This window comes from Marmota monax, unplaced genomic scaffold (assembly GCF_021218885.2).
Source record: "Marmota monax isolate L192 unplaced genomic scaffold, Marmota_monax_Labrador192_F-V1.1 WCK01_AAM20220418_F8-fsc00139, whole genome shotgun sequence".
Lineage (NCBI taxonomy): Eukaryota > Metazoa > Chordata > Mammalia > Rodentia > Sciuridae > Marmota > Marmota monax.
The window spans coordinates 1,367,378-1,394,348 of record NW_026695226.1 but is presented as its reverse complement, the minus strand read 5'-3'; the positions used below and the strand labels follow the sequence as shown (position 1 = coordinate 1,394,348).

General features: G+C 38.1%; 1 protein-coding gene across 31 annotated transcripts in view; it reads left to right on the top strand.

Annotated features, from left to right (window-relative positions):
* The window catches only part of Nrcam (neuronal cell adhesion molecule), a 277,119-nt gene that overhangs the window by 226,856 nt on the left and 23,292 nt on the right, over nucleotides 1–26,971 (top strand). For 23 of the 31 annotated variants that reach the window (XM_058576091.1, XM_058576100.1, XM_058576098.1 and 20 more), the window contains 13 exons: nucleotides 61–192; nucleotides 8,421–8,564; nucleotides 10,146–10,257; nucleotides 11,601–11,767; nucleotides 11,860–12,007; nucleotides 13,621–13,745; nucleotides 14,168–14,197; nucleotides 15,651–15,752; nucleotides 21,650–21,847; nucleotides 21,944–22,014; nucleotides 23,006–23,231; nucleotides 23,757–23,872; nucleotides 25,204–25,408. In XM_058576091.1, the coding sequence (XP_058432074.1) occupies nucleotides 61–192; nucleotides 8,421–8,564; nucleotides 10,146–10,257; nucleotides 11,601–11,767; nucleotides 11,860–12,007; nucleotides 13,621–13,745; nucleotides 14,168–14,197; nucleotides 15,651–15,752; nucleotides 21,650–21,847; nucleotides 21,944–22,014; nucleotides 23,006–23,231; nucleotides 23,757–23,872; nucleotides 25,204–25,408 (1,776 nt within the window). The remainder of the gene's footprint in view (nucleotides 1–60; nucleotides 193–8,420; nucleotides 8,565–10,145; nucleotides 10,258–11,600; nucleotides 11,768–11,859; nucleotides 12,008–13,620; nucleotides 13,746–14,167; nucleotides 14,198–15,650; nucleotides 15,753–21,649; nucleotides 21,848–21,943; nucleotides 22,015–23,005; nucleotides 23,232–23,756; nucleotides 23,873–25,203; nucleotides 25,409–26,971) is intronic. The other 8 variants (XM_058576105.1, XM_046435384.2, XM_058576101.1 and 5 more) reach the window with 1 other exon arrangement.

Below are 26,971 nucleotides of genomic sequence, written 5' to 3'. Positions count from 1 at the left end.
TCTTTTGCTATTATACTTATATGATTCATATTTTGATTTTTTTCTCTTCTTTTAATAAAGCGGCCCCTTACTGGATCATGGCACCTCAAAATCTTGTGCTGTCCCCAGGAGAGGATGGGACCCTGATCTGTAGAGCTAATGGCAACCCCAAACCCAGAATTAGCTGGTTAACAAATGGAGTCCCAATAGAAAGTAAGTTTCTTTGATTGACTGTAGTTGCAGGATATTTTCAAAGCATATCTATTTCTTACCAGTGAACAAATGGTGAAATTTCTCTGATCAAGGAAGAAAGCCATATAGAAGTTAAACAGATGTGCTGAATGATCTTTAAAGTTTCATTTCATTACCTTTAGATATTCATTATGACTTTGAGTAATTTATATTATTAAAATAGTGGTGTGTGTGTGTGTGTGTGTGTAAACATGCCTGTGTTGACTGGGACTTGGCAATACTTCTGCTTGTTACCTTATAACATGGAAAGAGTGACATGGCCAGAAATACACATCACCAAAAATGTTCATATTATCTTCTATAATCAAACATCAAGTGATTTATGGAAAAAATCATAGGAATCAGAAGAGACAGGCAAGGAGAGTAGCCCTAGAGCCAATGGATCTAACAAGAATAAGAAGCACAGCTGTCTTACTTTCAAGAGTTTTTAGTCCTGAGTGTAGCCCAGATGTTCCCACATTCTCCAGTCTTTAGAGATCACCATCCTTAACATATAAAGAACACATCCCCTGGTCTGATCTTATGTGGGATGCTCAATTGGTTGCAAGCTGACCTTCCCTGAGTATTGCCTAGATCACCCCTGAGTGATGCCTACATACCCTGGCTGTGCCTGTCACCTACAGCCACCTTCCTTGTTCAGCTCCACTCCCAGCTTGTTCTTATTAGCCAGGTTTTCCCAAGCTGCTGCTATGCTGCCCACAATGGTCCTCCAAAATGTGGCCACAGACCCTCCCATTAATCTCCTAAGACCAGACTTTCAAAAACTTGGTTAGAGGCTTGAAGATAGTAGAAGGGAACAATAGCAAAGGGGGACAAAAACATCAAAATGGATATTGCCCCTCAATGCCCTTGAACTCCTGTGAACACAGCCCACTACCGTCATCTTCCTCCACCTACTCACCACGAATTGTTGCTGGCAGGGGAATCTCCAAACATTTTCTACTTCTTGGGGTCCAGATGTACTCTTAGATCCAGAGAGAGACAATCAGTTTCTTCTTCAAATCCAGCCTCAGTTCACCTCCCAGTCAATGTCACAGTCATCCACAAAGATATTGCAGACAATATCTGCATAATAAAGGCAACTTTCAGCTTATGGTAGAAAGCAGCTCGACCCCTGATTGCCTCTAAGTCAGAGTCAAATATTGATTCCGCTTCTACATAATCAAAAGGTCCATTGAACTGGCTTTCCTGAAACTTACTCTACCCACTAAGACTGATCTGAAAACAACCAGTATTTTTAAGATGGCACAAGTCCCTGTTTTTCATCTTCAAGTGTGACAACTACAGGTTTAGACTGAGTAAATCACACCCTGTTCTGTAGTACTTTGGGGGAAGTCACTTGTGTCACAAAACATAGTAGTTATCAGATACTTCAAATTAGACAGCCTATGTTTATGCTCAGAGGAAATATGCTCCTAAGAGAAAACAGATTCTAAAAAGGCCAGTAAAAGGGGTTACAGTATTTCCACACCCAAGTTTAGTCATGATCAGGATAAGGAAAAGTGACATTACTTTGTGGTTGTATATAAGGAGGCTATTGCCACTCTCGGGGGGTTATGAGTGAAAATTGAGAGAAAAAGTGAAAGAAATCCCAGAACTAAAGGAGGTTTTATGGTAATGTGACTTTCTTAGGGATACATACAGAATAGTGGTAAGTGATGGAGCTTGTTCAGCACTTTTGCACCATGTTTTTGTTTTCTGTTTTTGCGACTCAGAGGTTCTTTGTGATTTATGGAAGGTTAAATATGCTTCTGAGAGCTAGACTCAGCAAAACACACAAGTGGGAGGGAATTCCCATCTAGCCACTCAGTAGGGAAAATGGGAAACCTGGGGATACTGACGATTAAACTCTCACGTTCAGCAGTCAGAATGCAGCCCTAAGCAGGGAAAATTGAGATAAGGGTAAGAGATTAAATAATGAGGCTGCTCTTTTCCCCTGATTTGCTTATTGTCCTTCCAAATTGGCTCTTAGTCTTTTCCTGCTGGTATAATCTAGTATCTTAGACTGGATAATTTATAAACAACAGAAATGTATTGCTCATGGTTTTGTAGGCTAGGAAGTCCAAGATGAAGGTTCCCACAGAATTGTTGTCTGGTTAGGGCCTGTGCCTTCTGTGTGTGCTCACACGGCGAAAGGTGAAAACACGCTCTCTCAAACTTTTTATAAGGCACTTTAACCCCATTCAAGAGTGGGGAACCTTCATGACCTAATCACTTCCCAGAGTCCTCACCTCAGTACTCCCTCCATGGGGGTTAGGTTTCAATGTGGGAGTTTAGGTTTCAAGGTATGAATTCTGGAGAGCCACAGACATTCAGATCACAGCACCAGTGTAAGCAGCACCTTTGAGGGAAGCCTGTACTATAGTTGTGTTAAGAACTTTGAAAATGCACTCATAGATTCTCCCTTTTAAACATATTGTTTTGAGGGAGGATTAGCTACAAAAGGCTTTGGTGGAAGAAGGCAGTGGTCCCTGAGAGACAATTTAGTCCCTTCTTCTTTAACACTAAATCATCCAAATAGGTCTAGAGCAGAAAGAGTCAGGACAAGCTTTCTCAAATCAGCTTCCAAATAAATTCATCTCTTCCATCCCAAAAGTATTCTTTAAATCCCCTTGGGACAGAAAAGAAAGGGGGCCAAGAAGAAATGGGAATTCTGTAGCTCCTACAGAGCTGGGGTGCCCTCTGGTGTGCAGCCAGAGCAGTCGCTCTAGAGTTTGCACTGTAGGGAACACCACAGTGTGGCCTCAAAGCAAGGAGCTAGGCCCTCAGGTGGTGCTGGGAGTAGGTGCTGTGTCTACACCAAGGTGATGGGAAGCTTTCCTGAAGGTGTTCAAGACGGACATGCGTGGATTACTGTGTGGACTTCCCAGAACTGAAAGGTGATGGACTTGCAGGACCCCTACACAATGATACTGCTGAGGCACAATTGTTCCCCACTCCTGGCTCTCAGTGGCTGGTCCACATACAACTTCTGCTGAGTAGTCTCTTGGGTAGATACTGAGCCTTAAGTAGCTAAGTTAAAGTGAACATGCCCCCACTGTAGATTGGCATCTCCTAATTCAAAATAAGGAATAAATGAGGAAGAAAACTGCTAAAAAAAAAATTCAGTGGATGCTTGAGCTTCTCCTTTCTACCCTGCTTGGTAGTTACCACATGAATTTAAAGACTGCCCCCAAACAGAATTGTCTTGAGATTTGTGGACCATTCTGAAAACAGCTTGTTTCTCATCCATAGCTTGTTGAGTTGTGTTCCATACAGATGCATCCAGCATTGCTGGAATATAGGGGAAGGAAGGCAGAGAGATATGAGAAGGCGAAGATAGGACCAATAGCAAAATCTGCTGCCATATATGGAGGCACAAATGAGCCTTGTAAGGATTATCAGCCAGAATAGACCCCAGAAGTTGGCTGTGGGCACCAGCTGGCTTGCTGGCAACGCCTACTATCCAAGAGACTGCAGAAACTGTGGGTGGACCAGCAGCTTGGGCCAGGGTACAGCTGTGCCTCTGCAATACCATTGTATAAGAAGCCATGCAGCGTCCCTGCCAGGTGCCTGAGGTCTATCCCCTGTGTCACCCAGCAGACACACTGTCAGGGGCCCATACTGCCAGATACACAGACTCCCACCCCTGCTCTGTGGGCTATCACTCCAAAGACACTGACTGCCTCCTGTGCCTCTGCAGGCTCTGGCTGCCAAGTAGACACAAATATTGTAAAAGGAGAAGCAGGATCAGGTCAAGGGAGGGGTAAGACGAGATCTGGTAGCAAAATTAGTTGTTATTGGTTTGCGACTGTGCACTTCAGATCTGGAAACTTCTATTTTACAAACTGAAAGGATCAATTCCAAATCACCTGCGCAAGTTATCTCAATGGCTTCTAAAGCTCTGTCCCACTGGGTCTGTCTAAATTATTGACAACTTTCCTTGAGGTAACTAATAGATTATATTAAATATGAGATTTGTCCACAAACTACCCAGAATGTTTACAAAACAATCTACAGAAGTAAAAAAATAACACAGCTGTAAGAACTGGTGCCAAAGAACTTGATTTTACTGTGCAGCCTGCAGTGTCTGAGAGGATAGGGAGCTGAACTCTATCTAGAACAAGAAAGAAAAAGAACTTGCTGACAGCAGGTTGGATAAAGCATTGCTGTACTCTCTCCAGAATAGATAAGTGCTCATAAGTTCCTCTTCTCCTCCCTTCCTTCCCCACTGGAGAGTCCATGCCACATCACCATGCCATCCTGGTGATAACCCCCAAGGCCAAGGCTGTGGACTCCATAATTCCTGTCTCTGTCCCAGGAGGTAGTGGGAGAGTTTGATGCCTGCAGTTCTTTTATCATCTCCTATGTGAGTTGTGTTAGATCTCAGGCCATTCAGCATGGAACATGTATAATATCACATTCTTAGGTTGAAAGGTTTCTTTTCTCTCAGATATGAGAAGGGAAAAGAACAAAGGTGACAAGAAAGGGCAGGAGATATCTTCCTGCCACAATCACATATTTCACTCATACTGAAAGCCAGTAACACATAGTAAGCTGCCAGGGAATGAGGCCCACTAGAGGATATTCCTGAGATTCTGTCAAAGCATCTTCCTTCTTCCTTTTCTCAAAGGTAAAGGGCTTGGTTGTTTACCCTTAAGGGGATGGAATAGGTAGAAGACAAATAAAATTCAACTCTATCCAAAGATTGATTCTACAATATTCCTGAATGATCATAATTCCAGGAAAGTTTATAAAGTTGACTACTTCAGAAAACCTCAGCATTAATTTCCCTTAAAGAAACCATTAAGCTCTCCTGTCTGTAGTTTCCCATATCCAAAATGCATATACTATCTGATTAACCTCTTTCATAAAGTTCTTTGTAAAATTAATTATGAATAGTTACTAAAAAACATTATTAAAAAGTTATTAAAAAGCTATTATTCTACTTCTGGACCTTACTTTTGGGGCTTCAAGTTATATGTGCTAATTCTGTGCCTTTAAATGTCTTTCTCCACATGTTCGTTTACAACAATAGAAATTGGTTGTTCCTAGGATGAATTATTACTCCTTTAGGTAATTTGGGTGTGTAAGCTGGTAAGTTACTCCCACCCACAAGCCAACGCACAGTGTCCCAGGGCTTCAGATGTCTCTGCACTAGTGATTTCATTCTATGTCCAGCTACCAACTGAGTTTCCATATGTCACTGTGGTAGTTTCTGATTTTATTTGCAGTTTTCAATAAGTGCTTAAGGAAAATGTAGTCCAAACTTCCATGGAGAGAAAGAGATTTGTGTAATCATTACTTATACTAAAACAGTTTGTTTTATTCCTAAATACTTTGCCAAAAGTAAATATTTGAAGAGTGCTCCATTTAGTATAAACAAGGCAGATACAGTCAGATGGCTTTCCAGAAACGATATCTTCCCAAAGAGTTGATACCAAAGAAAAACACTACTCTGAGCTACAGAAATGAGGTATGTTTGTGATTGATGAATCTCCACTTGGGAAAAATTATTCTTCTAGCTTTGTCATTTGAGTTATGTCTTCCATAGTCATGGTAGTATACCTTTTATTATTGTTATTATTATGATTATGTGGCTTTCTTAAGAGTGTAATATACTCAAGGAATTTGAGGATCTTTGATTACACAGTCTGCTACCCATCCAGGAAGATTTGGCCCAGAGATCTGTGCTGAAATACGTGTCACTGTATTACACTGCCTGGCATAGCCACAGAAGTACTTAAGAGTGGGTATGTGGCTGGCATTGGCATCCCTTTGAAGAGTTCCAACACTGAGTAGACAAGTGCTGGGTCCACAAGGTCTAAGAATAACCCACAGAGAAATCTCCAGAAATGCTGCTCTGTGTTCCAGCATTGAGGCAGTGGATGGGTATCCCTGAGAGCATGAGTCAGAAAGGCCCAATGGTACAAGATGAGCATCTAGGACAAAGAGCACAGCTGTCCTAACATACACCACCTTCTTAGGTCCAAGGCTGCCCATCAGCTTCACTTCACAGTCCAATGTGACATTCCTATCATTTATTAATGAATCCATAGCCTGTTGAAAATTATGACTTGTGTTTGTCTTCTGGTTGGGAGAAATGTTCCTTAAGGCAATTTTTGAAGTGATTAAAGTCAAAACCAGCAAATGTGAGCTAAGAAATCAATTCAAAATATTTTAACACACCCTCACCACTAACTGAGCCAATGAAAATACCTAAAATGATTTTATAAGTTAGCTATTGATTGTGATCAGTGTCATACAATTACTTTTGTGAAAAATACCTCTCATGCTTGCTCAGGAATGAAGGCATTAATCTGTCCATGAAGAGTAGTTACTGAATCGGAGTTTTGAGAATCCTTGGAAGCCAAAAACTTTGTTCTAATCTTTAATTTATGGTGCATTTTTAGTATATTCTGGTCTGAAACATCTGAAAGATCTTCAGTCTATAAATGTGATAGAATATGTAGCTGGACAGGGTGTTGGACAGGGTGGTACACACCTGTAATCCCAGCTTCTCGCCAGGCTAACACAGGAGAATCAACAGTTCAAAGACAGCCTCTGCAATTTATCAATAACCTGTCTCAAAATAGAAAAGAAAATTAAGGGCTGGAAATGTGACTCAGTAGGAAAGTACCTCTGGGTTCCATCCCTAGTACTGGAAAAATAAACTGAAAGAATATGTGGTAGGCAAATTCATGCCCTGCCCCCTCCACATCCTAATCCATGGAAGCTGTGAATATGTTACTTTACATGGCAAAAGAAACTTTGCACATTAATTAAGGTTAAGGCCTTGAAATGTGGAGATTATCCTGGATTATCTGGTTTGGACCCAATTTAATGACAGAAGTCCTCAAAAGCAAAGTTTTTTTTTTCCTGGCTGTTGTCGAAGAGAACTATGACTACAGAAGAAAGATTGAAGAGATGCAATACTGATAGCTTTAAGGATGGAGGAGAAGACCATGGGCCTGCTGGTACCTTGATTTTAGTTTATTGGGACACTTGTTAGACTTCCAATCTACAGAACTAAATGATTGTTAATTTATGCTGTCTTAAGCCACTAAGTTTGTGGTGAATTGTTGCATTAACAGTAAAAGTCTATTGTAGAATGAGTGAGCAAAATACTTTGAGTATGTATAATAAAATGATGAATAACTATAGTTTGTTTTTTTTAATTAAAAGTCAATAGGCCACATATAAACCAATATTTCTTTATTTCAGAGTGATAAAGGAGTCTCAGTGCATCAATAAATATGTCTTGGATGCACATTCTTTTTGTGTCATCAAAGGGATAAGATGGTGTTTAGAATGAAAGTAAAGCTCTCTTAGCTAGTTCAAGTTGCAAAGTTCAGAAAAAAATGGTGCAGTTATTTAGTTTTGATTTGGATCTGTGTGCTGAGACAGTGTACTTTCAAAGCCATGTAAGACCATAACCTACAGTTTAGCATTCACAGAAAAAAATGGAATTCATCTCTAATCGTACAGCAGTTCCAAATTGCTGGGCATGCCTTGGACTAAATCCTCACATATTCTATTACCAGCCAGCTCTATCCCACTTCAGTAAGGATCAACCTCACTCTTTGCATCTTCAAAGTACTTGAGGGATTTAGCTGAAAAGGCTTCCTTTAAGAGAAATTTTACACAACTGATTTCTACTTTAGCTCCAGGAGTTTTCAAAGCAGGAAAGTGAATATTTTCACATTTGATTGCTAGTCTTATAGTTAGTTATGTACTTGTTTGTTCCAAGAAGGGGTTCTTAAAAGTGACAGGTTTATATGTGCTGGAGTGACTGTAGTTTTTGCAAAGCTGTTGTTACTTTTTTTCATGGTTAACTGGCCTCCTCTTAAGTATCCACAGTCTCTTTGTGAACGAAACTATATTTTTTTTCTGAATTTGTGCAATTTTCATCCAAACTTGTGCTTGCTTTTCTGCACCTCTCAAAATAATATTTAGTGTTATAGAACTAATCTGCTTAAGACTAAATGAATACTGTGCTTATACCTAAACACCATGTGGCAACTAAATTCTGAGTTCGAAAAAAAAATAGATTCTGCCTGGATTCTATTCTTCTTCTTGCTTCATATGCCTAGAGCAGTCTGTGTTTCTGTCCTACTTATACAATGTAGACCTTGGGATTTATAAGTTTAAAATGTATCTTTTAAGGAAAAAGAAATATATAATACACTTTCTATTTTTAAACCCAACAGTTGCTCCTGATGACCCCAGCAGAAAAATAGATGGTGATACCATTATTTTTTCAAATGTTCAAGAAAGATCAAGTGCAGTTTATCAGTGCAATGCCTCTAATGAATATGGATATTTATTGGCAAATGCATTTGTAAATGTGCTCGGTAAGCTCTCCCTTTATTAAAGACATGGCAAATTAAATTAATGTCTACTATTATTTTCTACTCACTCAGCAAAAATATATTGAGCTTCTATTAGATGCAATGCACAGTTCTTGGAACTATAAGGAATATATGAAGGTGGATAAGATAAAATATTTGGCCTAAAGAATATCAGTCAAGTCTTAATGTTCTTTCATAACACAGTTGGCATAATGGCAATTTTTCATTGTAGAAAATAATCAAATAGGCTAGTCCATTCACAGATGATTACAGTGTTTAATCCCCCAAAAGGAAAATAGCTTTTGTCTGCCATTAGCAACTAAATAACCCTGTTCTTCTGTCCTTAGAAACTGACTATTTGAATAACAATTTCATGATTCTGAGTTTTTGAAAATGAACTATTAATTTTAATGCTTGGCCATTATCCAAATCATAGATGTACATTAACTTAATTCATTAAAATATGTTCAGAAAACTATGACAATGTAGAACTCACGCATATTTTGAAATGGGTGGTTTATGTGAAGGTTGCATTTCTCATACTGAGCAAAAAAAAATCCACACTTGTTCAAATTTATGCAAAAGTGTTCTTATGGTACCAAGCAGTCATACTTCAACTCTTAAGATTACTCTTCTCTCTTTTCAAACAAAATTAATACCAGGAAGCTGGTCGATACTTATCATTTTTCTTCATGTTGAAATGAAGGTGATTAATCACATAGCTAAGTGGTTAAGATATTGGTGGATGTTGAAGCTTTGACTTCTGTTTTTTTGTTTGTTTTTTTCTCTCTACTTCTATATATTCCATTTTAGTTTCTTCATATAAATGATATTCTGCAGTACTTGTCTTTCTGAGTCTGGCTTGTTTCATTTCTCATAATGTCTTCCAGTTTCACCCATGTTGTCACAAATGACAGAATTGGCTTCTTGTTTAATAATAGCCCTTCTAACAGTTATCCGGTGATAGGTATGTCATTTTGGTTAAAGTTGGCATTTTTCTGATGATTGGTGATCTTGAGCATTTTTTAATATACCTCTTGGTCATTTGCATGTCTTTCTTAGTTAATTTAGGTCCTTGGCTCATCTTTTAATTGAATTATTTGTTTTCACATATCATTTGAGTTGTTTGAGCTCCTTATATATTTGTATGTTAGTCCCTCACCAGATGTATGGTATATAAACATTCTCTCCCTTCTGTTGATTGTCTCTTCACTGTGTTTTCTTGACTGTAAGAAGCTTTTTAGTCCTCTCTCTATATAAGTCACCACACTCATCACTCTGATTTTTATATCAGCTTATTTGTTCCTCACCATTCCCACCCAGTGGGGTGATGATGCATCAATCATTCAAAGAAAATACACTAGGCCATTATTTTTGTGCCAGACACTGTGCTGAGGACAAAAAGAAAGGAATTTTTTTTTTCCCACCACGACTGGTAGTGTCATACCTGATAGGAACATAAAGGAAGAAACATATTGGTTGTGCTATACCATAAACTTTAATGACCTTAATACAAAATGCAGTAAATACACTGTAAACCTAAAATGTGTTCTAATACTCATTGTGCCGTTTAAATGTTTTTAGCTGAGCCACCACGAATCCTCACATCTGCAAATACACTCTACCAGATCATTGCCAACAGGCCTGCTTTGCTAGATTGTGTCTTCTTTGGGTCTCCTCTGCCTACCATTGAGTGGTAAGTAGTGGCCCTATTTGTTGTTAACCACTTGCATTTGCTAAAGCTTTCACATTTTTAACATGCTGGGCTTTAGTCAGAGAACAAACAGGAGAAACACACTGCAAAATCCATCATACTATTAACCATTGAATTCATTCATTCATGCACAAATATTTATTAACTTCTTGTTGTGTGCTACATACTTTCACACATATAACCTATTTAGCAGCACATTCTACCAACCACAAAGCTAGTAAATGTGTTTTTTTAAAAAAATTAAGATTTAAGGTTGCTTTATTTTAAATGCCATGAACATCACCTGGGACTTCATGAACAGTGACTGGTGGCACTGGTTGGAAGTCTTCCCTTAATAATAAAACATCATGTAGTATGTGGGGGAGAGGTTATGGAAACTAAACAGAAATTATTACCACCAAGATTTCTCTGTAGTTCCTCTCCCACCAGGTCTTTCTGACTTGAGTCCAGCCAAGCTCTTCTGTGTCCTTTTACTTCCCACTTCAGACCATCCCCTGTCACACACCACTCCTGGTACACATCCTCCTCCTGGGAATACCTTGCTGGCTTTTAAGAGTTGGGGAGAGACAAGGCAAGTGCTGACAATGATTGGAACAGACATTTGTGAATCATCTGTGAGGTTCCAGATTCTGTACTGGACTTCAGCTACTGAGATGAGAATGAAGCCAAGCTTAGGATTAAAGGAAAATCTCCCCAGGCCCTCACCTTAACTACAGAGAACAGAAACCAGATGCTGGTGCAAATTTCCTCATGATGATGACAAGATTCACTCTTATATGATAGTTTGAATTTCCCTCATTTTTTCTCATTCATCTTCACTTCTGCCATGTGACATATGGTTTTTTTAATTCTCCCTGAATATTTTTCTATTCAGACATTCAAAAACACAATCCGTATAACCTTGAAATCAAAATCCCTTTAAAATTGCAGCCTGTAGATAGAATTAAAAATACTTTACTGTGTGTATGTGGGGGGGGGGGTAAAAAGGAATAATCTTATCTCTACCTATTTTAGCACCTATTTATGATAAAATAGGTAATAATATATTTATTAAATTATGTATCTCTCATGAAAATTATAATTTAAGACTTACATATTATTAGTCTAATTCTGCAACACCATTTTTATTAAATTCTCTAGTCTTGTCTTCTCTTTATGTTTACCTCCTGACATTCAAGCATCAGTATGCTTGTGCAGATTCCATTTGTCTTTGAACTTGACACTGTACTGCAGATCATGGTTGTGTTGATCTTGATCATGGCATTTTATGTTTGACTCAAATTATGAGTCATTTTATTCTCATCATGATAACTTCTGTAATGAAGGTTTAAAGGAGCCAAAGGAAGTGCTCTTCGTGAAGACATTTATATTTTACATGAAAATGGAACTTTGGAAATTCCTGTGGCACAAAAGGATAGTTCAGGAACGTATACGTGTGTTGCAAGGAACAAATTAGGGATGGCAAAAAATGATGTTCACTTGGAAATCAAAGGTAAGGCAAAAGCCAGGAATTTTTTTAAAGTATTATGTAACTTTGAGCAACTTCTCCAGCTTGGCCAATGGCTAACAATAACTGGATTTCAGATCCAACGAGGATCATCAAACAGCCTGAATATGCTGTTGTACAAAGAGGCAGCACAGTATCCTTTGAATGCAAAGTGAAACATGATCACACCTTAGTCCCCACTGTCACATGGCTGAAGGACAACAGCGAGTTGCCCAACGATGAAAGGTATTTGAAGACAATTTTTCTTTCTTTCTGTTTTCTCACTAAGTTGTTCTTGAGCTAAAGATTTGTTGTATAGTGACTTAATGGTGATGTTTTTAATTCTGAAGTCTACTGTGTGCAAAGTAAAGAGATTTTCTCCATACTGTAAAATATTTGGACCAAAAAGGTATTGTGCAATTGAAATCAGACCCTGAGAATGTTTGTCTAGCTTTGTGTGTGTGTGTATGTGTGTCCTATGTAATTTGGGATGGGAAAAACCCTTCAGGCTTTGGACAACATCCATTGTATTGTACCTTAAACAGCAAAGTCTCAACAGATGTTTTCAGTCCCATTCTACCAAAAAAAAAAAAAAAAGGAAAAAAAGCAGAAATATGATCTCTAAGCATCAGAGGGTAGAAATCCTTGTAGTACTTTAGTTTTTATTTGGAGAGTGAGTTTTCTTCTAATTTTTCCTAACACCATGGAGGGAAAAGGAAAAGCAAAAAACAAGTGTGTTGCAGTCCTTTAACTTGGACTTGAAGGAAAGTCATAGTGTTTTGTTTTCCAACTCAGGCCCTCAATAAACATGGTGAGTACACAGAGTTGGATATGTGCCTTAGCAATCACAGTGGCTACAGGTGTGCTGTATTCCAGTGGAAACAGTTTCCATAGTTTTCTTGCAGCTGATCTAAACCTGTGGTGCCTGAGTGGAGCCCTGTTGCTTGTGAATGTCCCCCAAAAAAACCTTTTTGGCCTTTCAATCTAGTGCCCAGAGTTTCCAACTAGTTCTGTGCTTCAACTGGCCAATTCTATTTGTGGGATCTGAGCTGATTATAAAGGAGAAGGAAATATGAATAAATGACCATCAGGTTAAGTCAGGTGAACTTTAACTTGGAAATTACCTCAGACGACAGTGTATGATTTATGTAACCTCATTAAATTCAGACAGGAGTCCTACATACATTGACTTTTGACCCATGGAGCAATTTTTCATGTCTAAGAGTAACCTCTAAAAAACTCTCAGTGGAGATTGCTGCTCTGAATCTTCCTGTGTCTAGAGCTAAGACAGATAAAATTTACTTTCTCCTATGAGACCTTATGCATGTGTTTAAAATGACACAAAATTACTGTAGTAAATAATAGATTATTTTAAAATATGCACTTTTGATAGAAATTAAGCTGAATAAGTAGTTTTCAGATGTTTCTTAGCAGTAGCCTTAATCAAGCACTCTAGCACGGGCAACTGTGAAGCTGCCCCCACCTCACCTAAGGATGCCGGCTGGGGACTTTTATTAAAATTTCTTAAATTGACATAGAATAATAGTATTTATTTATGAGCTACCATGTGATGTTTTACCCTGGGGGCTTTGAGGCAGCTCCTAAGACACCAGAGGCTTGGTTGAAAGCCATCATACTTAATATCTCTCCTAACCCAAGATTCTTATTCATTCTAATTGTTTTTCAACTCTAACCATTACTATAGTAACACATATTATGTAGGATTCTCACTCTAATTTGCTGAAATTCTTACCATCTTTCTGTTTTGTCAAGTTCACAGTGTCTTTTGTGACAGTAAGACAGTCCTGGGGTGTGGTTGGCTATCCACTTCAGCAGCTCTGAGCGTGTTATATTCACAGGTTCACTGTCGACAAGGATCATTTGGTGGTAGCTGATGTAAGTGACAATGACGGTGGGACCTACACTTGTGTGGCCAACACAACTCTGGACAATGTTTCTGCAAGTGCTGTGCTCAGCGTTGTCGGTAAGAACCAGAACAAATACAACACAGCCCACTTCCACGTCTTCAATTGAAAAGAAAAAGGGAAATTGTAAATATGAAATGTTTGCTCATTATAGTTTTAAAGCCATAGTTTTTTTTTTCTTTTTTGAAAGATGCCTTCAAGGTGATCATTTCAGGATAAGCTCTGTAGCAGACTAGATAAAATGGTGGATATTGGAGGCATTTTTGTAAGAAAATTGGGGGGAATAATCTACTTTTATTTAAAAGTTAAGGGTTTGTATTCCAAAATTGTTATTGCATGTGTATCAATGCCATATCTCACAGCTAAGCATAGGGCTTAATTTTATAAACTTAGTCATGTGCAATCTTTGTCTTCTTGTGCTATCTTGTATCTTTCCATTACTAATTTTGATTAAAATCCTTTATATTAATGTCCTTTCTAGCTCCTACTCCAACTCCAGCTCCCATTTACGGTAAACTAATATGAGTCTTCTTTCTCTATTTTCTGTCAGTTTCACATTTGCAGAAAAAAAAAAATGTTTTTTTTCTTTATCACATCATCATGTTTCTTTAAGGAATAGGGGTTTGTCAATTGTTGTGTCCTTCATTTACTGTAGTAAATCATTTCTTCATCATAACCTTAGAACTTTTTACTGAGTTTATTGCCAGTTGTTTCTAAATATTGCAGATGCTATTACAAATATCATTCCATTTGACAAAAGTTCCTCTTTGATACAGTTTTCTTGTAAAATGAGCAAGTGGCACAGGGCTTTATCAAAACCTGTCATCCATATTTTAAAGAATGAAAAAAAATTCTTATATTGTTCCACAAGTTAGATTTTATTTCAGTCTATTAAAATTTGCTTTGGAAAATAAATGTTGCTTTGGGATCCATTTTCAAGAAATTTAAACAGGGAAGAAATGGATATTTAGAACATTTTTTACTTTTATGTCAGAGAAAGCTGACCCACTATTCATTCACAACAGAGAAGTCATTAGAAACCCAGAGAGAGGGCACATTAATGTCATGTAAAACTTTTCTGTCTCTGGAAAATAGAAATCATTTCCAGAATTTTTTTTAAGGAAACCCTTATCTTCATTCAACACATAAATACAAAAATTCATTTTTGTGGCATAATCATAAATTGACTAGATTTTACATATATTGCTATTTTATATATAAAATGTGTCCTTGGTAGACATTTACTGCTTTACTACTTATGAGAAAGAATAACCCATATATTTATATGGCCTTGAGTTCCCCAAGAACCAGAGATACTTCTAGAAGCAAGGTTCAAAAAAGGCCCATGGCAAAGTGTTAACTCTGGATCCCAGAGGCACCATTCAATAAGGCAGCCCTGCTTCTGGATTACCTTTGTTCAACGGGTGTCCAGTGTCTGAGAGTAAACATGCTATGCATGCTGAGGGCTGCTATCCTTAAGAATATAAATATTCTTCAGGACCCTCCTCAAGTCTGTCATTCAGCATGTTTCAGAAAGAACATTTGAATCTCCTTTTAACAGTACATCTGTTTGCCTGAATGTGCTTTCCAGCATTTGCTATTCTGTTCCCCATGTCTTAAAAATTAAGCTTTCACATTACTCTTTATGTTTGTGCTTTTTGTGTTTATGAGAATATGCACAATGAGAGTGCTGATGAACCTGAGCCATTTGCTTCCCTGGCTTTGGTTACAAATTACTTCATTCCATTTAAAAAGCAAGCAGCAGAGCTCATCATGGGTTGTCTTGGCTGTGCCCTGGTGTTCCCAGCACCCTCAGTTGTTTCCATCTCACTTCATTTGCATGCTCATTGACCATCATGTATGCTTTGTCCTTAAGATGTCCCCTCTGAATAGCTAGTGTCATGAATAAAGAAGAACCTCTTAAAAACAGATAGCTAACCATGATGTGTGTGTTTGGTCTACAGATGTGCCAAATCCTCCCTTTGATTTAGAATTGACTAATCAACTTGACAAAAGTGTTCAGCTGTCCTGGACCCCAGGCGATGACAACAACAGCCCCATTACAAGTATGTGGTGTCATTTGCTCTATCACTGATAAGTTTAGTGGCTGTTTTGGAATCACTTTCTATTATGCAACTGCAGTTCCTCATGATGGTACTTACAGGCATTCTCTGCTTTATTACCAACAGAACTAAAAGATTAATGTATGTCTCTCTTCAGAGGTGGTATGATTCCTGGTTACAGCTTCTAGTACAGGACACTAATTTCTGAATATATCCATGAAGCAAATACACTGTCATTTTTAAGATCTGTAAGAATCACTTTAAGTTTTTAATTTTTTATATATTTATTTAGGTACCAGACATCAAACCCAGGGGCATTTTACCACTGAGCCAGCACTTTCTATTTTTGTTTTGTTTTGAGACAGGGTCTTGCTAAGTTGCTTAGGGTCTCACTAAGTTGTTGAAGCTGACTTTGAACTTGTCTTTTTTTTATTGGTTCTTTTTAGTTATACATGACAGTAGAGTCCAGTTTAATAAAATTATACATACATGGAATATATCTTATTCTAATTAGGGCTCTATATTTGTGGATATACATGACGGTGGGATTCAGTATAGTGTATTCATATATGTACATAGAAAAGTAATGGGGATGTCGGCCAGCATCTTACTGGGGGTTCTTTTTCCTTTCCAGGAGGATGTAAGCCACCCTAAAACTTAAAGTCTCAAATAATTAGTGAATAATAAAACACAAATGGCCAGAAATATATTTATAAAAGCAAAGCCCCTGATAGATCTAGTCCACATGGGTGCTGAAACTAGACAAAGAAAAGATAGCTCTGGTGGTTTATTTAAGGGGGTACATCAAAGGGAGGGATAAGGTTTCAAGTTCAGAGTCTTGCTTCATGATATCTTGCAGTGAGCAGGTTGATTGACATATTGGCAGATCACACCCATCTCAGATGCTATGTGGGATTCAGCGGAGCAGGATAGAAATTCACACTGCCCCTGAGCAATAGAACAGAGAAAATGTCCACTGGTCATTCCCAGACACCAGATGTTTCTATCCACTAGACTTCCATGTGCAGTCACCCACATGCAACCCATGGACGGTTCATGATAGAAAAGTTATATCAGATTCATTTCACTATCTTTCCTATTTCCATCTTACCTCCCTTCCCTTCAGTCCTTTTTTGTTTAATCCTCTGAAATTCTATTATTCCCCTCCCCTGCTTATGGTGGGCTAGCTTCCACATATCAGAGAAAATGTTCACCTTTTGGTTTTGGGGGATTGGCTTAATTCTCAGCATGCTTAACTTTGAATTTGTGATCCTCCTGCCTCAGCGTCCCAAGTCACGGGGATTACAGGTGTGTACCACTACTCCTGAAAATTTCTACCTCAGTAGGAAGATGCATCTTAAGTCCGTTATTCAATTTGCCCATTACTTCTGGGAGAAAAAGATAGGAGGAGCAGGTGCCAAAAGGCCCCCTCCAAATGTTAGGAAAATGAAACTCATTGAGTAAAGTCCCTTCAAATCCACAGTTCGTATCAGAACTGGGTATAGACATCAGGTCCATTAACTTCCAAATAGGTCCCTTTCTTTCCATGGCTCCCTGCTACAAAGTGGCACATTCAACAATGTCAGCTCCTCACCTTGATGCCTTAATCCCTGTGAAAAAAGTCAAATGAGGGACCAGAACACACCATAAGGATGCTGGAGGAACTTAATAAGTTAGAGTAGAAGTAATCGAGGTTTAATTGTAAAACTGAAGAGATACTACAGAGAGCAGACATAGTCATGGGCCTGAGATATGTGATTGCCTACGGGTATAGACTGCAGGAAGTTCTAATACTTTTCTGTTGTTGATCTAAAATTATTCTGAAATAATAAGTGTGTTGACTTATTGCATCTCCAGGCAAAGCAGAATATTCCCAATAAAATCAACCAAATGCTTCTTTTTCTCTCTTGTATTTAGTGGTGCCTTTTTTCTCATCTGAGTTTTCAGTGTCTTAGATCAGAACAAGCTGAGTCACCAGCTAATACAACACATGACTCTAAATTAGCAGGTTAGGATTTTTTTGGAAACTGTTTTTGCCTACGATAAACAATACTGTTAGGTTTTAAGGCATTTCTGCTCTTTCCTTCATTCACTCATTCATTCATACTTATTGATTGCTAATTAGGTGCCAGACATTGTCCTAAAACAAAATAGTCAAAAATCTCTGCCCTTAAGGAGCGCACATTTTTGATGAGGACACACATAGGATAAAAATAATATTACATCATTTTGCATAATGTTACAAATACATGCATATATGTGTACGTACACATATGCACACACACAAAGACAAAGAAATTGCTCAGTTTACTTTCAAGAGAGAACCCATTGCAGGGGATACTAGCTGACAGCCTCCATAAGCTGCACCTTTCTCAAGGATAAGTAATGTTCACAGGAGCCACACGCTCCCAGGGGCACTCCAGGAACAAGCGTAGCAAGGATTCTAGAGCTCAGCCATACCTAATGGAAAACCCGTCCAATGGGTAAACTTGGGTCCAATGGGCTCCTTGTTGACATGGCTGAGATTGTCACAGAGCTGTAGTGCATTTGGGCACTCTTCCCACTCACTCTTCCCTCCTTCCTCTCTCCCATTAGTCATCAGACCTCCACTGGTCTGAAGGTCTTTCCTGCCAACTTCTGTCTCCTCTCCCTTTCATCTTCCACGGACATTTCCCTAAACACATTTCTTTCACTTCTGTCTTAACATCTTCTTTCTAGAGAACTCAAACACGTAGGTATTTATCTATAAACATACGTGTGTGCACATGTGTGTGCATGTGTGTGTTTAGACCATCAAAAAAACATCAGGAGAAAGAGATGGGGGTGTCAGGTATATAATTATGAATAGGGAGGTCAGGAAAGGCCACACAAAGAAGCTAACACTTAAGTATGTCAATCAGGACAGGAAGAGGAAGTCAGTGAACACACTCTGAAATTATCTGGGGAAAGAACTTTCCAAGGAAAGCAAAGGGAAAAAAACAAAAGCTCTGAGACAGGGGCATGTCTGTTGGAAAGCCAGTGTGGCTGCAGTGAAATGAGCCAGAGGAAGTGAAATAGGAGAGAAGGTCACAGAGTTGAAGAGTTGGGCAGTGAGCAGGAGTGTGAATCGTGCAGGGCCTGGCAAGCCATTGTAAGGTTGGGAAGTCCTCATCATTATAAATAACTCTATTTCATTGAAAATAATCTATAAAAGAATAAGAGGGGGAACACTGATCAGGTAGACTGTGGTTTCCGAACTGTGAACTGCAGAGAACTGTGAACTGAAGTGAACTGCTGTGAGCTGATATCTCAGCAAATTCACAGGGATGTATTAGGCTAATTTCAAAGATTTGATATTTTAAAAATGGTGAAAAGGCAAGTACTGTGGTACATGCCTGTAATCACAACAGCTTGGTAGACTGAGGTCTCACAAGTTCAAGGCCAGCCTCATCAACTTATTGAGGCCCTAAGCAGCTTAGCAAGACCTGTCTTCAAATAAAACAATAAAAAGGGCTCAGTAGTAAAGCACCTCTGGGTTCAATCTTCAATACCAAAAAATTAAAAATAAAAAGTATAGTGACATCTGTCAGGCACCATGTGAAATTAGCTCAAAGTGGTTTACATTTTCAACATTATGTTGCTATGTCATATTGTGATGATGTCACATCTCTGGAAAGCATTTTTCTGTGGTAAAAAAGCAAGTGCCATGTGAAAAATCAGTATGGAATAGGAAATGAAGGTGGTGGTGTCCAATTTGTTTATTAGATTTGGGAAGTTGTGTTTAAATTGTTAAGGCATAAATACATATTAAATTGCATGGACCTAATTAGTTAATACATGAAAACATCAAATATTTCTTTTGATCTAAGGAACCTATGGGGGAAAAATTATTGAGACACCAAGTATATCATAAGCAGAAGAAGTTTTGAGAATTACTGAATTAGAAGGTTATGTAATAATTCACATAGGAGAAATGATAGTGGTTTGAAATGATGGTGAGAGGGATGGAGGTAGAGAAATGGTCAGATTTTGGATATACTTTAATGGTACAGCCTAACAGGACTCTTGAAAGTGGGAAAGAAAGAGAGATGCTAAGAAAGACTCTAAGGTTTTGACTTGAGTTATCACTACCAGTTGGGGAAGAAGATTGAACTGTTTTGTTCATATCCAGTTTGATGCTATAGTAATAGTAGACACTCAAGTAGAGTTGTTGAGTAGGAGATTGAATATTCAATTCTATGGTTCAGGGGAGAGATCTGGGCTGCAGATATAAATGAAGAAGTCATCCATTGATGAGACTAGAGATCACCAGCAAAAGAACGTAGACTGAAAGCACTCCAAGGCCTTAGCTTTAGACTACTGTAACATGTATAGTATTTCACTTTTGTATTTTCAGTTGACATCATGATACCTACACATAGTAGGCAATCAATAAATGCCTAAATAAACATTTTTACAAAAGTAAACAGTAACATACCACAAATTTTTAGTAGCTATAGAGGGTTTAACTGAAAAAGTGCATCTTCCTTCTGCTCCTGACTGCCAGCTCCTCTGACCGTACCAAAATTATCAGTGTCTATCCTCTGTGAAATTAGCTTGAGGTGGTTTACATTTTCAACATCATGTTTCTATGTCATATTGTGATAATGTCACATCTCTTGAAAGCATTTTCTGTGGAAATGTGAACACATTTATTCAAAATAAATTGATAAAAGAGCAATTTCTGTAAGCGTAAATGTGTTAAATATTTTTAGATTTTCCAAGTTGTCCTGTATAGAAGTTGTACCAATTTACACTTCCCATGAAGTCTGAGAATGCTTCTTTCCCTCTGAGAGGTGGTACATGTATATCCAAGTGAACATGGCTTTGTGAAATGTTCTTTTATACAAATGGTTGTATTCAGCACACACTCTTTTATAACACGCTTGGTTTCACTTAAGACTGTGTTTGGAAGTCATTGTTTTAGTACATATGAAGCAACCACACTTATTTATAACATGAAGAATATTCCACTGCATGGATGGACCATATTTGATTTAATCAATGGCCTACTGGTGGATATTTAGCTTGTTTGCAAACAGATAGTTTCAATTGCAAACAATGTTACAATGTGAATTATTTTTCATGCATCTTGAACAATATGCATGAATACATTTATTCAAAATAAATTGATAGAAGTGCAATTTCTCTAAGAGTACATATGTTAAATATTGTTAAGATTTTCTAAATTGTCCTGTATAGAAGTTGTACCAATTTACACTTCCTGTGAAGTCTGAGAATGCTTCTTTCTCTCTGTGGCAGTCAACAAGATGTGTTAAGCCTTTGATTGTTGTCAATATGTTTAGTAAAAAGTGACACCTTATTGTATTTATTTTAATTCCTTCAATTATGAAAAATTGATCATCTTTTCATATATTTAAACTTTTCCTTGGAGTATATGGATCAATTCTAAATAGTTTTAACTAAACTAAACTCAGCATGCTAGAGAAAGAATACTAGGTACTATTGAGTGCACTTTGGTATTGAGGGTAATGAAAGAACCCTAAAATAAAAATATTCTAATGAATTTTTTTTCAAAGCAAACTAATCCATGTTTGGCTACTCTTTTTTTTTGGTAGGGGAGTACCGAGGATTGAACTCAGGGGTACTTGGCCCCTGAACCACATCCCCAGCTCTTTTTTGTATTTTATTTAGAGACAGGTTCTCACTGAGTTGCTTAGTGTCTTGCTTTTGCTGAGGTTGGCTTTGAACTCACAATCCTCCTGCCTCGGCCTCTCTAGCCGCTGGAATTACAGGGTGCACCACTGCACTTGGCTTGACTACTCTTGATTGCCCTATTACTTATGGCTACAACTTACCCCTAGGTTGACTGAAATCACTGTCTTGGGTTTGTGGTGTGTGTGTGTATGTGTTATGCCCAGAATTCATCATTGAATATGAAGATGCAATGCATGAGGCAGGGCTGTGGCACCACCAAACTGAAGTTTCTGGAACACAGACCACAGCCCAGCTGAAGCTGTCTCCTTATGTGAACTACTCCTTCCGAGTGATGGCGGTGAACAGCATCGGGAGGAGCCTGCCCAGTGAGGCGTCTGAACAGTATCTGACAAAAGCCACAGGTAGGGTGGACTTCAGGGATATGAAATAGAATACAGAAGTTTCCCACTCTTTGCAAATGACCAAAGCTTACACATATGTGGCTGCTTAACTTCTAGAACCAGATAAAAATCCCACGGCTGTGGAAGGACTGGGTTCAGAGCCTGATAATTTGGTGATTACATGGAAGGTGAGCTATGAAGCTTTCAACTTTCCTCAATCTTTTTAGAGTGAAAAGAAAAAGTTGTTTTAAAATAATTTCTTCTTCATTAAAATCCAATTTCACACATTCATCTTTATTTAAGAGGCATTATTGTGTAGTAGTTAAAAAGGTTGATCCCTGAAGCCAAAACAAATGAGTGCAAATCCAGCTTGCTACTTATAGTACGATCTTAAGCCAGTTGTTGAACATCTGTTAGGCATCTGTATAATGAGAATAACAATAGAAGCAACTGCATAAGATTAAAGGAATAATACATGTAGAACATGTATAATGCCTAGCACATATATGTATTCAAAAATAGTAGCTACTATTGTCATTATTATAAGATAACTACCTGAAGCACATGCATCAAGCTATTGATTTATTAGTAGTAACAGTAATTATGTATTTTTTTGGATTTGGAAAATAAAATATTAACTCATATAATCCTTAAACCTTAGTTACTTACATATACTTATATGTATACAAATGTGTACATACTTATGTATATACATATATATATATATATACACAAATATATATATTATTTTAGGATAGTATGACAGATTAACTTTATTTAATAAACAGGGCAATAGTTCATAAGTTTCAGTCTTCAAATAAAACAGGTAATGATATACTATCATACAAACATAAATGTATAAAGGAATCTAGAAACTGAAATGTTTTAAGACTTACCCACCCTTGGCTATGCAGCCAGGCTTTGAACGGTTTTTGTGGTATTTACTGCTTTAAGATAGTAATTTGCAATCTTTGAAATGTTGATCCCAAACAAGTCTTAAATCTCATCACAAATGAAAAAAAAAAAAAAAGATAAGAGGTCCTTGGAGAAAATGGTGAATAGCTTGTATTTCAGTGTCTCAATTCTCGCTTTAAGTCTGGGAATTGGATTTGTTGTTCCCATAAAAGGTTATGCAGTTGATCTGTTTTGTAAGCTCAGGTTCTTTGGCTTTTCCCATAGCCCCTGAATGGTTTTGAATCTAATGGGCCAGGCCTTCAGTACAAAGTGAGCTGGCGCCAGAAAGATGGTGATGATGAATGGACATCTGTGGTGGTGGCAAATGTATCCAAATATATTGTCTCCGGCACACCAACCTTTGTCCCATACCTGATAAAAGTTCAGGCCCTGAATGACGTGGGCTTTGCTCCAGAGCCAGCTGTAATCATGGGACATTCTGGAGAAGACCGTAAGTGCCTCCTACCATTTCCTTTTTACTCTTCCCCAGCCAAAGAAACCTACCAAGGTGTAAACCAAGGCCATTTCCAAAGATGCTTAGGTTTGCAAAGGAGAAAGGTGAAATTATTTTGTTTAATTACTCTGAATTTAAGTTTGCTATGTAAGAAATAGGAGGCTCAGGGCTGGGACTGTCTATACCTCAGTAGTAGAGTGCTTGCCTAGCATGTGAAGGTCCTGGCTTTGATTCCCCAGAACCACATACACCACACACACACACACACACACACACACACACACACAAAGAAGTTCAGAATGTAAGAAAGGGATTACTTTAAAAAAAAATGTTGTTCTCATAAAGATAACCAAAAATTCAACTTTCAATCCTGAACAGTCCTTAGAATAAGATTCTATAGAATCTATAAAATAGGCTGGGACATGTTTCAGATAAAACTTATTAGAGATAGAGACATTTTTTTTTGCATGAAATTCAAAATAACACTGATACTTCTACTCCCTTCCCCTATCCTTTTTCTAGTCCCTATGGTGGCTCCCGGGAATGTACACGTGAATGTGGTGAACAGCACCTTGGCGGAGGTGCACTGGGATCCTGTACCTCTGAAAAGTATTCGAGGACACCTACAAGGCTATCGGGTAAGTGGTGGGAGACATTTCATGGTCTCCCCTTAGTAACAGGATATTGGCAAATGCCACTTGTCACACACACTGTATAACGTTGGAATTATTTGGTTCCTCTCCTCAGGAGCTGTTGAACTCAAGAGCTCATTTGTTTATTGCCTCAGGCAAGGCTATAAGACCCCCCAGCTAGAATTAACACCAAATATCACTCTTCCAAAGAGAGAAAAAAAAGTTGTCACCATTTTTTTTCCAATAGATGATCCAAATCTAACATTGTGACAACTGAACAATGTGTACAAAATGAGGAAAAGTAATTTTTAAAGAACTAGAACATATTGAACTGTACTCATTTCAAAGTAATATGAACCACATGTATTGAACACACAGTTATCTTGATAATAATTTAGGCATTTTTAAAAATAATTCAGATTATATTTTAAGATCATATAAACCAACTGGGTCATTCTTATGAACATCAACTGTATTTGTTCTTGGGATGCATAGGAAAAAGGATTCATAGAGATTGATAGAGAGCAAAAGAAACACACACACACACAAACACGCAACACACACACACACACACCATTGTTTTGTTAACACTGCCTCCTAGAGGCCACTTTTTGTACTGCATTATGTTAATTTTTCCCCACCTAACATGGGCTAGATTCTGTATTATACATGTCGGCTTGTCTTGAAAAATGCCTTTAAATTCCTAAGAAAAATTGAGGAATTTAATAAACAACAATTATGTTAATTAGCAAAGTTAACACTTTGTTTACCTATTTCTCCAAAACCTGTGTCTAATAATTTAATATTAAAAATAAGCATTTTTTTTTAAAGTGATATAGCTTGACCTAGTAGAAAAGCTCTAAACTTGCAATAGAAGATCCCCTGTGGCTTTGGGACAGTCACTCAGTAACCCAGAAACTCACCTACACTGTAAAAAATAATAAAAGCCTCATTGTGATTTTTTAGGGTCAAACTAAATGATTGTACATGAATATGTATTAACTCTGGAAAAATACATAAACATTGGTTAATAATTTTATTTTTAGAATACTTTATATAATAAAAGACTTAAATAATTTTTATTGTCTATTCATTTGCCTCATGTTCTGGAGAGAACCTTACTAGTTTCATGCTATTTCATTTATTTCACTTATACTTCTGTAACAAAATAGTATGACCCAGCTATTCCTCTTGCCTCAGAATCAATATCCATCAGTTTTGCTACTAGTTTTCTTATAAAATGCACCTCAGGAATTTTCTGGGAAAACAAGTATTTTTGTGAGCATGGGGAATCTTGTTTCCTCCCTGTGCATCCTTGTTTTGTTTTACCATTTCAGATTTACTATTGGAAGGCACAGAGTTCATCCAAAAGAAACAGACGCCACATTGAAAAAAAGATCCTCACTTTCCAAGGCAGCAAGACTCATGGCATGCTGCCTGGGCTGGATCCCTTCAGCCACTACACATTGAATGTCCGTGTGGTCAATGGGAAAGGGGAGGGCCCAGCCAGTCCTGACAGAGTCTTTACTACTCCAGAAGGAGGTATGGAGGGGGGCATGCCTCTGAGATCCAGGAACATATGGCCTACCCTGAGAGGTTTTACCTGACAGTTGGGCCTCCGAGTAAAATATGTTCTGGACGCCAAATGTGGTTTTCCTAGAGATAAGCACAGCACACACAAAAGGTGGTAAAGTCACTCCTATGTGGCCTAAGGATTTGAAGACTTCATATAACTCTGGACATTTTAGAAGGCTCCAGAAGGGAGCCTAAAGGGCTCTCTCCATTCATTTAAAAATTTTCTCCATTGCTTACACTATCTGAAAACTTGCTAATTTGATGATTATTTGGGTTATTAGCTTTCTGACCTGAGGCACATTTTGTGACTTCTCTAAGTGTTAGTAGCCTCATCCAAAAAGCATGAGATCTAAATGTGATACTTAAGAAAAATGTTGAGAAAGGAAATCATTTCTAAGAGTTGTGGTTGACTTCTACAGCTTCTTTCTTAGTGCACTTTCATAATTTATTATGAAGTTGAGCTAAATTAGAAGGTGAAAGTTTTGACCAAATGAGTTGGAAAAATGAAGGAAAAGTCAAAGCCCCTGCAAGTATGGACCACTGCAGGAGAGCAGCAAAGGAAAATCAAATGTATGTGGATGGAGGAGAAGGCAAAAAGAAATTTGGGAAGAAGAGTGTGGGACCCTAGTGGGTGAGGCAGAGAGGGGATCATATACTAAGAAGGAGAGAGATTCAAGAAGGCACTAAAGTGGGTTTGATCTATTTTGAATTTTGCATCAAGTCAGACATAATAAGGGGCCAGATAGCTTCTGTGAATACCTTAATCTTTTTGATAAAATCAGTTCTCAAATGCATGCTGTCCTGGCTCCTGGTTGAGGGCTCATGATGTGGCAGCTGCCCAATAGCCTCTGAGTCCTGAGTTCCCATCCCACAATTGCTTGTCTTTGATCTCACTTCCCTTTAGAGAGGCAGTGCTTCTTCCACCCAAGGTTTTCACACTGGTCCTTTGGATGGCTCAGGGGAAGGTGTCATAGAAGAAACAATTAGAGGTTTAAAGGATAAAGAAGAAAGGAAGTGATGTGACTGACACAAAGCTCTGAAATAGTAGAGCTCCTATAGGAAACTACAGATTGCATGGTCATAAGTGGTAAGAAAAGGAGGTCAGCAAGGGAGGCCCCACATTGTGCATGGTTTGGGATGCTATGAATATGAAACTGGTCCAGAGGCTCTTATCCTGTAGACTATAATCCCTCAGGGGGACAATTTCAGCTTATAAGAAGCTCCTTGAGCCTCCTTAAATTGTAGGCAAAATGTATGCATATTTTTCTAGGGAGAGAGTTTCTGGATGTAATCAGATTCTCAAAGCGCTTTGTGATCCCCAAAAGTTAAGAACCACTTATTTATTTGAGGGAGCTTAGAAGCTTGTAACTATATACCAGGCATGGTTATAGATAGACCTGGCAAAGGAGGAGAAGTGAGAAAGAAGAAGAGAGGAGAGTATGGATATGGTTGAAGTTAAGAAGGTGAAGTTGCCAGGAACTAGTGTCTCAGGAGATGGAGGAAATGAGGCAGAGAGAAAAATCTAGGTAG